Source organism: Patagioenas fasciata, chromosome 2 (genome assembly GCF_037038585.1).
Source record: "Patagioenas fasciata isolate bPatFas1 chromosome 2, bPatFas1.hap1, whole genome shotgun sequence".
Taxonomy (NCBI): Eukaryota; Metazoa; Chordata; class Aves; order Columbiformes; family Columbidae; genus Patagioenas; species Patagioenas fasciata.
The window spans coordinates 126,586,264-126,603,779 of record NC_092521.1 but is presented as its reverse complement, the minus strand read 5'-3'; the positions used below and the strand labels follow the sequence as shown (position 1 = coordinate 126,603,779).

General features: G+C 39.3%; 1 protein-coding gene across 9 annotated transcripts in view; it reads left to right on the top strand.

The window, feature by feature from the left end:
* The window catches only part of RBMS3 (RNA binding motif single stranded interacting protein 3), a 718,223-nt gene that overhangs the window by 377,982 nt on the left and 322,725 nt on the right, over window positions 1-17,516 (top strand). For all 9 annotated transcript variants that reach the window (XM_065830560.2, XM_071804926.1, XM_071804927.1 and 6 more), the window contains one exon: window positions 15,696-15,754. In XM_065830560.2, the coding sequence (XP_065686632.1) occupies window positions 15,696-15,754 (59 nt within the window). The remainder of the gene's footprint in view (window positions 1-15,695; window positions 15,755-17,516) is intronic.

Below are 17,516 nucleotides of genomic sequence, written 5' to 3'. Positions count from 1 at the left end.
AAGGGTATTGATGAGAAAGCCTGTGTTAAATCTCCCTTCGGAGGCTGCCCTAGAACTGCTACAACTCACGTACGTGTGGCATTTTAATCTCTCAGAGAAGACTTCTGAAAGGGATTTTTGAAGGACTGTGCTACTATTTAGTAGCTGTCACCAGTGTGTGAGGCGTGCTCTCAGTGGAGAATTTAGCAGCCCTCAGTTGCACCTGGAGTCAAAATGTCGCCAAGTAAATACATCTCTATCTTTTCAGACTGCCAAGTCACGGCAGCACCGTGCAGGACTCGGGATGCTGCGCTCTTGAGAGGGATCTCAGCACTGTCAGCAGCTTCCCAGGGCTGGGCACTTTTTTCAGCCAGGAGACCTGCTGTGGCAGGCCCGTCTGGTGGGGATGTCAAGGCGAGCTGGACATGCTGAAGGCTCGTGGGACTTGGGCCGTGTGCCAGCAGCAAAGTGCTTGTTGCCTCCTAACGAGGTAGCCCTCCGGTCCTGCTATCAGGAGGTCCTCAGCTGGTCTGCTTAATGGTATTTAGTAACAGTCTGTGCGGTAAAGCATGCTCTCCTGTTACACAGAAATCCACTAATGCTGGCATCAAGAGCGGCGGGTAATTCAATCACACCCACAAAAATGATATTAACATAACATTAAAGAGCTGTGTAGACTAGCAAAAGACAGGAAATTATGGAGTTCAGGCTTGAAACTTTATCCTTAACTCACCCATATTGTGCCGAGGTATTTGGAAATTTCCATAGAGTGTGTGATTTTATGGAACCTACAGTGGGGTGGATTGTCCTGTTTGTCTGCAGAGGATTTCCTCAGCTAACATCAGCCAGCATTATGAGAATTATGTAAAGAAATCCTGGCACCATTTACAGAGCGTAGCTGGACAATGTGAGCTTTAAATATGAATTTCTTGGCTTGGGCAGTTTACTCACCCCAGCATTTCTGAAGTGCTGCATCAGGCGTTAGCTGTGTTTGACTTCTTGTCAGACAAAGTTGCAGTTCAGTGGCTAAGCCCCTCTCCCAATTTCAGAACTAATTTCTATGGGTGTGGGTTTTTTTGTTTGTTTGTTTTGGGGTTTCTTTTGTGTGTATGTGTTGGGTTTTTTTCTGTTCAACAGTCACGAAAAAGATTTTTTTAAGTTTACCTTTTGATTTAAAGATACTTCATTATTTATTTGAGGCAAATTCACTGTAACTAAGCTGAACTATACTTAAAAAAGCTCTTATCTTTTGGCCTTATTCATAGTTTTCCTTTTTGGTCCTGCTGAAGCTGGTAATGCAAGTCAGTAAGCAAGATTAGCTCAATCACATAAAAATCCTTGGTAGGAAATGGAAGAAAAGGGGTTGACTGCCCCATCTTCTTCCTTGTGGCTTCCAGTCCTCCATTGTACCTCCCTGTACCAGCAGGGACAAGGGAAAGTTCTTGCAAGAACCCCATGGGTCAAGAAGGAGGTAGGGAGTCAGTTTGCAGTCTGATGCTTATATAGAAGGCTTAAGCTGTTTTGTGAATACAATAGTTTTATTTTACCCGTTGGCAGCAGAGCCACCCAAGAGCTAAGGGGAGAAATGTCCATCACTCCAAGGATGGGACTTCATTGCAATCAAACATGAGATTGTGGATCTTCCAGAGATGGTGAAGCCAGGAGGCACACTGCTTGTAAAGCAGCTAAAACAACAAAAAGTGCAGCCCATGGATGTTTTTTCACATCTTCAGGCAGGTTTTGCAGGCTGTGCTGAAATGCATTCTTTCCTTGGATAGCCTGATGCTGGTGCCCAGGTAAAAGCAGCATGAGCTCCAAGAGTTCATTCCTGTGTGGCTCTGCAAGAGAGAGAACTACATGATGGGTCATTATTTGGGGAGATTTAAAAATTTTAATCTAGTGCAGTGGAACTAAAGAGTGGCAGAAACCAACAAGAATTATTTTACTCTGATAATAGCTCATTTGGAGATTTTTGTATTGTACTTTCTGCAGATGATGAACTCTTGGTGTGATTAAGCTCTGAGGTTGTTCTGATTTTCCCCCTGTGAGGTTTCTGTGCTAAGGAGCTGGGGGAGGAGTGCCACCGTGTCTGTCTCTGTGGTGAACAGGATGGTCATTAATGACCATGCATAGAACAGTAGGATGACTGTATCCTAGGGGAAATCAATTTTCTGCAGAGAGCCTGGCTTGTAAAGAGTAGAAAATTTCCACTGAAGAGGAGGAGGGGAAGGGGAGATAAAATTGGCAGAGCAGGGATTAAATAATACAAAAGCTTCCAAAGTGAGGGAAGAGTCAAAAAGCTTTCTGTTCAAGGTAGATTTTTTATTGTTTCCTGTCAAAATTGAACAGGTCTTGAACATGCTGATCTTGGAGATGGGAGAGAGAATGGCCTTCTGGAAAAGGTCTGGGAAGGGAGACATGGTGAGGTTGGGGAGAACACTGCCTGAGGCTTTGACAAATGGTCATTCTTTTTTAAAGTGCTTTTCTTTTAGGCAGAGCACAAAAATGCAGAACCCAATCAGTACAATGCATTTAACTTCCTGAAGGAGCATCTGTATTGTGGATACTTCTGGGCTTTAGAGCCATGCAGTGAAAGCTGGGGCTAGGTTAAGGCTCGCTGAGGTAGCTCCATGCTCTCCTGCAGAACCTGCATGACTGTGGTGTGGATGGGTCATTGCTTTCCTCACTGTGTGTGGGTGTAGTTGGCAATTCAGACCAGAGTCATTTTCTTCTCCCATTCTCCACTCTTACGTGTTTGCGTGTCTTTGAATCACAGAATTTCACTGTAGCACTAAGTGTCTGTCTCAACTTTGAGTGGCCCGGTGGCTATAGAAGTCCTACCCCACACTGGAATGGTTTGTTTCCCTCGTCTTTTCTGCTGATTTCTCGCTGCTCCAACCTTGCTGCTCCAACCTTGCTGCTCCAACCTTGCTGCTCCAACCTTGCTGCTGCCTTATAGACAGGGTTGAGAGAGCTTGTTTTTTTGAGATGCTGTCATTTTACTCTCATAACAGATTTTGAAAAAAACCTATTTCAAAGGGGAGATAAGGGGCTAAACTGTAACTGGTTTTAAATATCATCATTCAGATAACAGCTCTAATAAGAGTAAATTTGCTTAGACTTTGTACATATGTTTGTATGTTTATGTATCTTAAAAATGTAAACAGACACTAGCCTTTAAATCTCAAACAAGAGGATGGTTCTTTTCTGACTCTGCTCAATATTAAATGCCAAATGAGAGATAACATTCCCATAAACATGGAAGCTTGAACAAAGGAGCAGTTGTCCTGAGAATGTGTGAAGTGAAAACAAACTGAAGTCTGATCTTAGGAAATTGTCTTACAAAATTGAATGCTGCATGTAGAGTAACTTTTAATGACTGTCAGAAACTGCGGAACGGGGCATATCTACAGGTCTTTCTCTTGATCTCAGTGGTGTCTATAGCAAACCCAAAGAAAGCAAATGGCAGAGGCCTGTGGGAAATGAATAGCTGGAGTGGACCTTTTCTTCTGCTTTGGCTTCTTGTTCAAGGTGTTGGACTTTTAAGAACTTTTTTTTCCTGAACAGTAGAAAGGGAAAGGGTTGGAAACTCCCATGATCTGAGTAAGTGGGGAGAAAGGGTGCAAATGCTTTTCTGCATAAATACATGGCCTGATACTGCAAGTGCTTGTTTTATGAGGGCTGACCATTGAGTGCATTCAGGACTGTTCAGAGTATGAATTAAATTGTTCATAGCTGTTAATATTTGCAGACCATAGGTCTGTTTCTTGTAGAATGTGTCCTTGACTCCATGAAGACCGACCGTGTCTCTTTTGCATTTGTTTTGGGCTTTCATTGCTTCTGATGGGATGTTCAAAAAGCCATCAGCTTGCCTGTAGAGATGATCATTGTACGTTTTGTGTTATTAATTTTTAAACTCAGCACATTTGGCAGATTATATTTTGGCTGCTAGAGTATAATTTATCCATATAGGATATACTTGCCATTTATGTGTGATAGCGGTAGTAAAGTGACGGGTGTCAGCACTAGAGTTTTCATAAATCCTTAAATCCAGCTCTTTTTATAAAGTGGGGAATAGAACACAGGGTGGACTTGTTAGTTGTTATTTTACTTTTTTTCTTCACAAGGTGGTTTTCTGGGACCCAAAACATGCATCTGCCAAGCAGTATTTTTTCCGTAGCTGAGGATGTTCACTAATATTTGATGAAGATGTTGCCCTTGGTGTTGCCAACCCTCAGAAGTTTATTGCGATGCACACAATATTTGTTTCTTAAACCCTTAGATCCTGAGGCATGTGATGAGATGGGAATCTCAGCTTTCAATTTTTGTAAAAATGTAGGTTTCTCTCCTTCATGGCTGTGAAAAGAGGCATGAAAATACAACCCAAGTCTATCACAAAGGCTTGAAATATATAAGCAAAATAAAAGGACATCTCCAATTTATTTGTTTCTCAGTTATTTTTTAATACCAAAAGTTTATTTCAAAACCTTTTTGGTGTAGTAGAAGGCAACAGGAATTGTCAGTACTATACTCCCTGTCCAGTTACAGGAAGAATTGTGGGTTTATCCCAGTGAATCACAGTTCTCTCTGTTTAAGTATGCCTAATACTCAAAATGAGGTCTCAGTTTTTCCATCTAAATCTTTATATGGTTTGAGGATTGTATCTTATTCCATTAGTTTATTTGAAGGCACTTGAAGCCAGTAATATACAAAAGTCTTTTTTTGAGGGCTCCCAAGCAACTGAAGCTAATCTGCTTCCAAATCCAGTGTTACTGCTCATATTTCAAGATGTACTCACTGTATTTTTCAGTGAGTCTTTCCTTCCTGGGGTAAAATTTCCCAGCAGAAACATAAAATATTTTCATTCTTGCTCCTTCCTCCAGATCTGCCCATGTGTATTTCAGAAAGCATGGGTAATATAGCCCATCGTTTTTGTATCTCTCCATCCAAGGTTCTGCTTGGCAGGACCAACTGAGTGTCCTTTTAAGGACAGAAGACACTGAATATATAAAAACTGTATTTATTTAATGAATCCAATGTCTTATCTAACCCCTTCGTGGTCCACATTGGCTGTTTCTGGGTGTGAGCTGAACCACAGCAGAGCACAGCAATTGCCAACATTGGCTTTTCTTCTGTAGGAGCCTCACGGCCAAGGCGTTCAGCGGGAGAAGCTGGCACAAGGCCTGAGTGAGGAGTGTGCGGTTGACTAAGATTTTGTTTGTCTTGGGCTCATTGGTTCTCAGAAGTGCTGACTGATCAGCAAAGAGCTACAAGACATGCTAATTGTGCCGTATTCCCTGCCCCTCGCTGTTATCGTTAAGTGTAACTTCAGCGCTCGAATGTAGAAAATAATGAGGCAGCTGCTCTGTTGGTGTGAACTGGGGCAGACGGAGGGCACCATATTTCTGGAAACCAAAAGCCTGATCCAAAATGCAGTTTTTAATAAGCCCTTCTTCTCCAAATATATTTACCAGTCTGACACAGGGAGGCTAATATGTTCGATTTTGTTCATCTTTCTTGGGACAATAAAGAATTATTTATATAATAGACAAGGGCTTAAACTGAATAACTTTTTAAACTGTAAATGTCTTTGGTAACAGGTGACTTCATTTACTGCTGTATTTGTTTACAGGTTTTTAAAGAATTTTGAAAACATAAAAAATATTAACACACAATTCTTAAATTCTGTGTCTGTATTGCATGCTGGGCAGCTTCATCTAGTTTGAATTTTAATGCTGACAAAGCTGTCACTTAAGAGAAGGTTATGGAGAATACCTGCTTTGGGACCCTGGCCTGGGAGTTGTGATGAGTTACCAGCAAGAACAGATCTGTCTTCTGAAAACTAATTACTGTAGTAGTTATAGGTCTTGCACTGAGGAAAGCAAAGCACACACTGTCTGGAAACATGCACTTGTGTGGCCTGTGTAAGTCTGGTTATTGTATTGGGGCTGTAGGGAGGACTTTCCACACCAAACAAGCACATTAATTTATGAGCCTACAAACAGGCTTTAACCTTCAGAAACATGGATCATCCTGGTGTGAGTTTAACTGGGCTTCTTACATGCCTGAAGTTGTACATGTGCATGAGTATTTACAAATATTGTGGACAAACTGCTTAGCGAATCTGCTTGCACACCCTCTCCTGAGGCTGTCTTTATGTTACAGAGTTGCTCAAATAAATGGACTAAAAAATCTTTGCTTTTCAAAATATAGTTGGTGGAGTTAACTGAAATTCAAATAAACTCAAACCCAGAAGTATTCTGTCCCAGTCCTGGGCAAGCAGCGTGAACTTCTGTCTGTATAATTATAAAAATCCAAATCCATGCTTTTGTTGGTTTTCCTTAAAATTTCAGGCAGAGAATAATGTGCTCCTCTGCACCACTTTTGTCAAAGTTCAGCCTTTGAAAATGAATGCAACTCTGACATTCCAGCCCTGGAAATAAAAGGATTAAAATAAGTATACTGAAGAAAAAAGAAGCAATTATATGATATAGTTTCTGAAATATGTATTTTGCAATGTAAAAATCCTAAGCAGCAGTTCCTCTCAAAGCTACCTTGTTTCCAAAGACATCCCAAATACCTGGATTTTTCTAATTTGTAAATAATGAAATGGGAGCTCTGCGAGCTCAAGAACTCTCACTCACACATTTGATTCAAATGGCCTCTGTGTGAACTCCATAAAATGCTTTAGCTTTAAATTATCAGTTTGAGTTCATGGTCCCTGCTGGTAGCTGGAGTTCTTGCTTTTTTCTTTGTTTTCTTTTTTATTCCTTTTCTTTCCTTGGCTGTTATAGGAGAGGAACCATCTATATGTATGTACATATATATGTTATATGTGTATACATACGTATTTTACAATATGTTGCAGTCATTGAATTATTTTAAGAGTAAATTGTTTTAGAGAAATGTCAGAAAATCTGCACAAACGGAATGCTCAGAGTTCCCTTGAATAATGAGGCTATTGTTAAACGATTGAATACTTTAGAGATTAATATCACGGTATGCTGGCGCGCTGGTTCATACCAACTGTAATTTAACAATGAATCCTCCATGAGTAAACAAGACTCTGAATGAGAAATTGGATGCAAGACAGCACAGCATGCAAGAACATTCAAAGTAAATACATTCTACACACAGGAATGATATGTTGAGGGGTTTTATTTCCACCATATCTGAGATAATTGAATTGTTGGTTAAGGGAAATTCTTCAAGTTTGAAGATTTGCTTAATTTTTTTTCTCCAATGCTAATGACCAATGTCTTTACGGTAGAAAAGTTGGGTTTGGATTTTAATTTTTATTCTTCATTTTTCCCCACCTTGTTCTTTGAAAATTAGGGTATGCCTGGCACTATCATTTGTGGCAGACTGTAGTAAACTCCTTCTCATTCTATGAAGTGTTTCAGATCGCTAATCTGTCTTCCCAGTAATGCTTCCTATCATCATATAGAAAATTTAGCAGTGCTACTGAGTGTCTGCAGACAAAAGTTGCATTTTATTTTTTAAGACATCTGAATTCTTGCAAATATGGAATAATTAGTGGTTGAAGATTTAATGATGGCCCAGAAGAAGGACTGAAGTGTTCTGCATGAAATCATAGTTATTAATTTGCGCATGAATTTCATTTTCCGTACTTAATTTAGCAACTGTAGAATATTTTGCTAATTAATTATTAACACTGGTTATTTGTCATGGTAAAACTGTGAGAGAAAAACATAGCTTTCTATCAAACAAAAATATAAATGTCAGAATTTTAATTTAAGTATGATATACAATAATGTAAGCACATTTTAAATAGTCTTAAATAGCTTCAATATTCAAACGTACAGATATGATATGAATATAATATATAGCACCAATTCAGAATAAACAGCGCTTAGGAATAAAATTGCATCTAAGAGCCAAGTGTCTTACTTGCAACAAACTGGGGAAAAACACTGTAAAATATCAGGCTTTTATGTGGAGTGCCACTTTAGTAAGTGGCATTTTATTCTGTCTTGGGTATCAAGAGTGTGACAAATCTGTAGGCTTATTAGAAGCACTGTGAATAGGATTTGAGCTTGTACCTACCGAAGGCAGTGAAAATCTGCCTTTCGTTTCTGCAGGTGTTGGATCAAGCCACTTGATTTCATTTACATGCAGACAAAATTTTGTTTTAATTTTGGCAGGGAAGGGAACAAGGCTACAGAGAAAGTTACCTTTGAACCGCTAAAGTGATATACAACTTACAAGGCTGAAAGTTCAAGTTCTTTTTATTTCCAGAAATTTCTTATCTCTTTAAATTTCATTTACTTTAACTTCTGTTTTACCTGGCTTAATTTCCCAAGTACTAAAACCAAATGCAATAAGTCTTCAGAGCCTGTACACTTCCATATGGGACTAATTTTCCAGAGGTGAATGTGCATGTAATGTTTAAGAATGCAGATTAGTTTGAATAGGAAATATGACTCTTTTTCTTGGTAAATATCTGCATTGTCCTGTAAATACATTTCTAACTTGAATGTGAGCTGCTTCTATCATTTCAGTGAAGATGAAGGTGAGGTGCATTCCTGTGCTTCAGTAGCAGTAGATTTTAGGGACACTGGAAAGAGAAGCTAACATTTCAACAGTGGAGGGATTTTTTTGATTGTTAGTGTTTCTACACACATTTTAAGTTTATTTAAGTTTATTTACAGTATTCTCTGCCATAGATTGTTGAAACTTTACAAGAGGCAAACCTCACTAAAACTACCAATTTTTCCGTATTCTTCAGTAAAAGAGCACCAAAGGGCTCCTCCAGGGCTGTATTGGAGCCCTGTGATTTAGATAAATGGTGCTTGTATCTACTCCTGAAAAGCGAGAGTTCTGAATATGATCTCTAAACGCACTGTAAAGTCAATGGCATGATCAGTGATTTGAAACAGCCTTTTAGGTTCTTTCCTCTTAACATGGAGCTCTGACTCAAGAGAATGGTATGATCTTGGGTTTTGTCTAAAGCCATAGTAGTGTTCATAGACATATGCATATAGAGTTTTTATGTTTGTGTGTTTTGTTTTTGGTGGTTTTTTTTGTTTGTTTGTTTGTTTTGTTTTGTTTGGTAGCTTTTTTCTCTCCTACTTCTGTAATATATATTTTCAGTGGCCATGAAATGATAGTGGATAATAGACCCAGGTATGAGTCAAATCGCTACATCCTTAGTAGTAAATATCTGTACCAGAAGATATTATTGAATATGCATACATTCTTTCAGTGGTTCAGCAAGTTGCATACTCTTGAAAATCTACTCCTCATAGATGCTACAATATTTGTTACTGTTTGCTTAAAACTAAGCTACTGACTGAATTGTTAGGAACAGAAATACATGGTCTGAATTTCAGAATTGCTGAGCAAGACCTGCTCTCATAGAATTCAGTACTAATGACTCCGGAGCTCTTCTGAAAATCCAGGACCATTTTAGATGTGCAGTCAAATGATTTGAGAGGCCCCCCTCCCTTTTTTTGTGTTGTTTTTGAAACTCTTGGACACGGTGTTACTCTAAATTGCTGTACTAACCTATATGTGCATTTGGTGAAGGAATGACTTTTGTAAACTTGACAGCCAGGCTGAAGTAAGTAGAGAAGATGGAGAAGCTACATGTTAAACTCTTAAAGAAGTATGGTCTTGTTAATCCAGAACATCATAAGTCCCCTGCAAATACCTCCTTCTGTTTTTTCCCCAAGCTATGTGCTGGTTTGTGAAAGTAAAAGGTGCTCTGAATTGCATGAATTTCATTACTGTATATTTATGTGAATAAAAGAGTTTAGTCTTAACTTTTCCTTTTAAAAATTAAAAATAACACACACAAAAAAAATAGCAACAAAGCAACTCAGTCTTTGTTAACAGATAAATAGTAACGTTTTATATTTTTCAGAAAATCATAAGCATTGAAAATGTCATGCAGTAAATGAAATGCCCAGAAATGATCATGCAAATCAGAACTTACTTTCTGGGTGAATTTCCCTTTTGTGTATATTTGGATGTCTTAGGTTCATGTGGCAGCATATAACAGGAGTAACTTCTCTCCAAGAAACCCAACAGCAGTTCCTTCTGTACTTCTGGCTTTCATAATGTGGGCTTTTTTTTTCCCCTGCCGAAATCCATGATTTTCCTAATAGAGTCTGCTTTAAACAAAATAAACCCAGTTATGCTATTTATATATTAATTCACAAGAATGAAAGAGCCTCAGAGTGGCTTATCTAAATCCAATTACTGCTGGTCAAATTCATCCCAGTACAAAAGTTCCCAAGATAAAAGCATATATTACCTAAATGCCCAGAAATGCAGACTGTTTTCAGTTGGATGAATTGTGCTGTGAGCAATGCGTAAGGCCTTGAGTGAACTCTAATGCTGGGGATGTAATTATTAAGCTCTGAACTTGAAAATTACGTGGTAACTCCATTGGTTTAACTAAGCAAGGAAGAATTCTGTGCACTGGTTACTTGGGTTTAAAGCCCAAGTTTCACATTTATTTAAAATATAGAAGCAGTAACTGGAAATGGGCAAAAGCTGCGTTTGGTACATGCCTCTGCACCTGTGGCGAGAGACTTGACCTGTCCCTCCCAGCGACCATTTTGTGTTACAAGACTCGCTGCGGCCAGCCCAAAGGCTGGCTTGAAGAACAGAGTAAGACATACGTATACCAGAGGCTTTTGTTTTCCATAACGACGTGGAAAAGCTGAAAAACTTGAGTGTCCCCAGCCAGTCGAGCCTCCCAGTAAATTCCTTCGTTGACCCAGCAGCTCTTGTTAGTGGCTTCCCACCTTGGTGTATTGCCTGCCAGCAGTGGGGTGGGTGGCACCTGGTTCCTCTGCCTTGAGTTAGACCCTGGCTGAATCTCACTTGCCTCCTAACCCTCGTCACCAAATTGCCTTTCCTGCACCCCCAGGGAAGCAGAAATGCCTTGAATCCTTTCCATACTGTGCGACAGCAAATTCAAGTCAGTTTGGGATCAGCTTGGGTAGTGGGTAAGTGGTGTCACTTGCAGCTGAAGTGCTTCCCTCAGGAACTGTCTCCATCTTAACAGCAGTTATCAAGTAACTTCCTGGGAATGACCGGGTCGAGCTTTGTCTGCAGTGTAAGTGCTGATCGACCGCCTGCCTGCAAGCTCTTGAAATGATCTGTTGATACTGCAACTTTGATGTACGTTAAGGGCTTATTCTGCGATGCTTGCATCTTTCACGAGTCTGCTGAGTAGTCAGAAAATGTGGGGTGCGGTGGGATGGAGCTCTTGAGAGTGGTTTTTGGCACAGCTCTGTAGCCAGGACTGAGCAGGGAGATTGTTTCTCTGTGGGGTCTTCCCTTGCTCCTACTCTCCATGTGACACGGTGTGTGTTACAGCCCTTTGTAAGTGAAGTGGTTTAAAGTGACCTCTGTCATTTTAATAGTGGATATCAGATGACTTCAACAGTTTCAACCCAAAACAATAGATACAAGAGAAGATGAAAATGTTCATGTGTGTAAGAAGGTATTTCTGCCACGAAATTAATGTTCTCTTCGAATAGAAGAATGGCTGGCCCGGGTTAAAACAGGGACAACATGTGATGCTACTGCTCTGGTATCCTCTCCCAGTTTCTGGCAGTATGTCACTCCCAGGTCCATGAATGTGTCTGCTTTTAGTTTCATGGCAGATTTTCCATCCTAGAAGCTGTCTCACAGCTTTTTGGAGAGGTGCGCTCTGTGGGGCATCAGCGTGGGCTGTGGCAAGGATTTCCACAAGTAACTCTCCATTCTGGGGAAGTATCACTTTCTGCAGTTTTTAAACCTTATCATTTTCTTGGCGGTCAATATGTATTATGAGAAACAAGATAACTAGTCACCATCTCACTGCATGGATCCTTCTTTAACAAGCAGAAGTCCTAGTCTGTGTAGTTGCTCCTGCCATGGAAGCTCTTTAATATATCTGAGCAGCTGGTTTTAAACGAAAATTATTATATAGGAAAACATTAAAAGCATAATTGAATAGAAGGGATTAAAAGGAGTTTAAAAAAACAACTAAACACAAACAATTTTATTTGTGCTTACTATGCATATAGATAACACTTTGGGAAGATTCTAATGAAAGACAATGCATGTTGTACGTCTGGAAATCCTTTGAATAGAAATTTCTGTTCAGATGTTCGTTAGACACATTCTCGAGGTAGCCGTCTCACAGATTCACTGTGTCTATTCCTTTGGATACTGTGATGCAGTAGGCTATCCTTAATCGTACAGTCATTATGTTGAAGAGTTGGTAATAAGGCATTGAGTTGAACTCAGTTCCACAAGTACCTCTTTCTGACTGAAATGTTTGATTCAAAATCTTTGAAAGAATACCTTTATGCACCGTAACTTGGGAGGAAATTGAACAGTGTTCATGTTTTCTTATGACAAGCAAACCGTACCTGGTATTTTTTACATTAATGATATCAGTAGTTTGTAGAACAGAGGTGTGCGAGCTGCTGGATTTTATAGTAGTTTCCATTTAAATAGAAGAAAACTAGAGGCCAGCTCTTTTGATGCACTTGGGTGTTCCCACTGGAGAATATATTTTGGTACTTCTGGGTAAATCAAATCACAGTTAAAGGTCACACAAACAAAAAGCCAAACAACTTTGGAAAGAGACATAATACCACTCTCCACACATGCAAGAAAGAAATATGACTACATGTGTAGGAACAAAATACCTTCCTGATTGCTTGCAGTACACAAACTAGCATTCTTCATCAGAACTGATGTTCTGGTTACTGTAAAATAATTACTTGAAATATTTAAGAAAACAGTGTCCAAATTAATTCCAATTACTTTTTTGAGGTAGTGATCAAGGTTTATAGTCGTAGATTAAATCTCCTGCATATGGCTAATTGCCTATAAGAGCGTTTGTTATTGTGGTGCCTCTTACCTCTCTGATGTCTGTTTTTGCAAACATGAAGATGTGCACGTAACTTACGTGCTGGAGGAAACCTCTTCTGAATAAACAGAATTACTTCTATGAGTAAAATGTCTGGTGTAACTGTTTGCAGGATCACAGTTACGTAGCAAGTAACTCTGGGAAATGTGTAATAAAAGCAGTGGAACCACAAATGCCTGTCTCTGCTGGCAAGAAATGTTAACTTTCAGCTTTCACGTCACTTGGATTAAACAACATATCAATTCATTAGGAGTGGCTGGACTGAAATAGAGGCTGGGTGTTAGTTTTTGTTGGCGGAAGTTTAGGTAGGGGTTGTGTTTTATTTGAAGTGCTTGTGGGTTAGCTGCTGATTTTTGTTGGATTCTTTTTCCACCTATCTGTCAGAGATCCTTTACTGTACAAGATAGGCATGTTTTTGCATGTTTTTCATGTGTTTGGTTTTGAATGCAAATAGATCAAATAAATGAAGATGCATCACATGGGCCAAATTTCCTACTGGGTAAGTTGGCCCACCGAACAACCATAAATCACAGTGGCAGAGAACTTGGCTCTGCCTTCCTAAGATAAGTACTCTAATGTCTTCGAGGCCAAAGTCAACTTCAGGTATTAGCATGAAGAATTATAAAACTAAGTGGAACATAAGTGAGTATAAAGACCTCAATTCGGGAAACACCTGAGGTTGGAAAAGCATGTGATCTCATAGTTAATGTTAAATCGGTTATATATATAAATATATATATATATATATATATATATATATTTGGAGTGGAGCTAGCTATGGCAAAATAGACACATGACTACCTGGCCATGTACCCGGTGCACAAGGGCTTACGCCTGACTTCAGAGTACAAAATCTTGCCTGTTTACAGAGCCAGCAAAAAAGCCAGGGTAGTATATGGAGGGGATGAAGGCTTCTGCAATCCTCAACTTAGATTGCGCAAACTACCTTCCTTCTAACTGGTTTCAATCTGAAATAAAAGAAAACAAGCCTGTTTTTCCTCCCCAAAAATGAAACTTGAATGGAAACAAATGCTTTTGTGGGTTCTTAGGGAAAGGAAAAACAGTGAAATGGAAAGTCTTACTTTACATCGGTCACAAAGACAGAATGAAGACACATGGAGAGACAGTTGCCTTTATCTAAAGCTGAGTGGTCAAATGTCACTCGCGATGTGGAAGCTTCATTTGAGAACTTTGTCAGGCACAAAATTGCCTCAAATCTTCTTTGCCTGGTACCAAAGAGTATGTTTAGGCAGGCTGCTCCCAATCTTTCCCATTGGTGCTGCCCCCGCTTCATGAGGTATTTAAGTTTTGCTGGATCCCAGACCAAAGCACAAAGGTCCCTTTTCCCTTGTGGGTTACAGTACCATTCCTTCTTTGGCTCCCTGTCATTTTTTGGTCTTTTTTTTTTTTCCCCTGGTTTACTGGCTATGTTTACAGTCTAGTGGGACAAAGAAGAGCACAGCCTTGAATATATAGTACCGTGCTCTAGCTGCCTTTTATAATCCTCTTCTGTATAGTAGGAGACATGATTTTCCTTCTGAGGCAAAGAAGGGAACTGCAGCAAGGTCTTCCATACACTGTTTTCTGGACTCCGATTAGAAATTACTAGCACCAAATTTATGTTGCTTTTCCTAAATATTATTCAAATAAAAATTGGTTTGCCATACTTTTCAGTGGTTTATAGTTGATGAACACTTGGTTATTTCCCATGCATATCACTTTGCCATTAGAAGACACAATTTTATTATAGTATTTTGTAGTAATATGTCCTTGGTTGATTATGAAAGTTGTATTCTATGGAGAAGTCTTCCAAAGGAAAGCCCTATCTATCAGAATACCAGTATTTATATACATATATATTTTTTTCTTTTTTTCTTTTTTTTAACCTGGGAAAGGACATTTGAGAGGAATAAGAGGAAGTCATCTTCAGTGAAGCAGTGATGAAAACATATCAGTGACTTGAGAAATAAAATTATTTCCTTTATTCTCCTGAAATCTTATATTCAGTCATAAATGACCATCTTCCATGATATTTTACCAGGGTTTTGTGATATTTACCGTTAAGTCTGCATTTTTAGTCTTAACCTCTGTGAGATAAAGACAGAAAACCTATTGTATGGCATAGCTACTTAATGCAACAAGTAGTATAATAGCTGCCTAAATTCCTTCTTCATCATGGTAAGTATCAAATTGTAGTGCAGTGTTTTGCTGTCTATGGGAGGCAACATAAATTCAAATGAGTATTAACATTAATCTTGGAAAGAGCGAGGAGATGCACCTAAACCTCTAAGCTTCTGTTCACCTGAACCAGAAGTTTAGAGTTTCTGAGCGCAGCTGTGGATGCACACATGGACACAGTTGTATGTGCATGTGTGTAAGGAAATGGTCGTGCCTCGGGTGTTTTTGTTAATCTTGGAAGAATCTAGTCCATCTGTATTAAAACAAACCTTGTTTGGAGCTAAAAATAATAATAATAATTAAAAAATCATCAAACAAACCTGATTAATTCAACTAAAGAAACATCTTTGGCAGTGCTGATGCCTTAAAATCCCTACTATAATTGACATTTATGCTGGCAGGGCAGCACAGTGACCAGAGATGGACAGAATGTGGCAAATGAGGGGTGCTTTTCAGGTGAACTCTAAAGATGTTTGTTGAACTGCAGTGACAGAAGGAACCTCTCCAGCAGTATCAGGCAAACATTGTTCAAGAGCACTAGATCTCTTTCTAGTATATGTGTTATATGTCTGAAAAAAAACTATGTGCATTATTAAAATATAATAACATGTATTTCTGATTTTTGTTTTCTCTATAGGTATGGGAAGATTGTATCCACAAAGGCAATTCTTGACAAAAACACAAATCAGTGCAAAGGTATGTGCAAAACATCCACCTTGTGAGTTCATTGTCTATTTGAGTGATTGACTGGTGGCTTGACTGCCAAGGCTTTGGCTCCAACTGTGCAATCAACATAATGTACGATATATTACAAACATATTTAATAATACCAAAGCTTTGAGTGGTGTTTCCAGTAACATTGCTCATTAATTTTTTTCATTAACAAACAAAATGAAAATCACAAATCAGAACAAGTATCAAATTGCTTCGACAGAAAAATAAATTACCTTCTAACCACATAGTGCTGTCTGATTTGAATGATATCATCAGTGATGCAAATTGATTTCCCATATAAAAAGGAGAAACCTTTGGGAAAAGTTTCCCAAACAAAACTTGGTTTAATTTTTCTATTTTTGTGAAGTCTTGGATTATGCTATTGGAAGAAGAAAATATTCTTTATGACACAAATAGATCCACAAGTTACAATACCAAGTTATAAAAAAGGTTCCTCTTCTAGCTTTATGTTCTTAATTTTTCTGCTGATGTGCAACATTTTTTAGCAAAATATAGTATGTTTCATGTGTATGTATATAGTTATATTTACCTAGATAAATATTGACTGACATGTCCACCAGTATCTCAGAATTTTTATTCATTTACCAGTCTGAAGAGCCATCAAGTCTATAGGGAGAAGCACAAGTGGTATACAGAATCCTTTTGTAGTAATAAGTCCTACTAGAGTGGGTTCTTCTGATAAGAAGCACATTATGGACAGCATTTCTATATGAATTAGTAAAAAGAAAAAAACATTACAGTACAGGAGTGTGTCACAAGTGGCCAGATAGGGTGTGAAGAGAAGCAGCAAAGATATTTGTGGAAATTACAAGAGAAGGCAAAATTCTTGCATTTTGATTGAAGTGAGTGCCTTCACCTATTGCTTACCACAGTAGCAAGTATTCATTAACCACTCAAGAGAAAAGTAGGCTGGAAAATTGCAATTCTAATCTTAGAAAACTCCACCAACCTGGTCGATCACGGGCCATCAGCCAGAAGTGGTACAGCCATGCGTTTGCTGGACATGTGTTTTCTTTTCTTGGATCACTGTTTTGGCAGACTTCTGGTAACATTGCTTGGTCTGTATTTCTTTGAACGTTACACCAGGAACAAGACTAGGTTTTTTTGTTGTTGGTTTTGTTTTGTTTTGTTTTGATGGTATGATGAAGGAATACTCTAATGGGAAGAGAGTCTAGGCCAAGTGCAGAAAGCCATGGCACGATGGCTGAAGGGGTCACAGAGATGTGTGCTGTAGTTGCAAAGCCAAGAGGTGATGAATGTGCCTGATGCTGGCTGCTGTGTGGCCAGGATATTTGAGTTTTAGAGACAAGGTACAATGTGGGGAGCTGTAGGGAGAGGAGGACTTGCAGCGTGATGGGGCCGCAAAGAGGCTGAGTGGACTGAATGGGCTCTGAGCTGGTTTAACAAGGAGGAAGAGTGCTGTGAGGGGATAGGAAGGGCTTTGGGTAGGAGCACTTGAAGACAGGGGCAGGGAGGAGTTGGGGCTTAGGCCTAGGAGAGCTGTAGGGGCCTGAGCTGCTGATGTGACAGGTGAGAGATAAAGTCTGTGATCAGGTAGGTTGGGGTTACCCTGGGACCACTCATGACTGTCATGCACTCCAACTAAGACCTTCCTTTGGAGACGAGGACGTGTAGGTCCTTGTCCCCCTTCCCACTACCATGCAAGACTGTGGTGTTCGCTGTTCTCTCATGTGTCAACTCCATCCTTTTTTCCTTTTTTTTT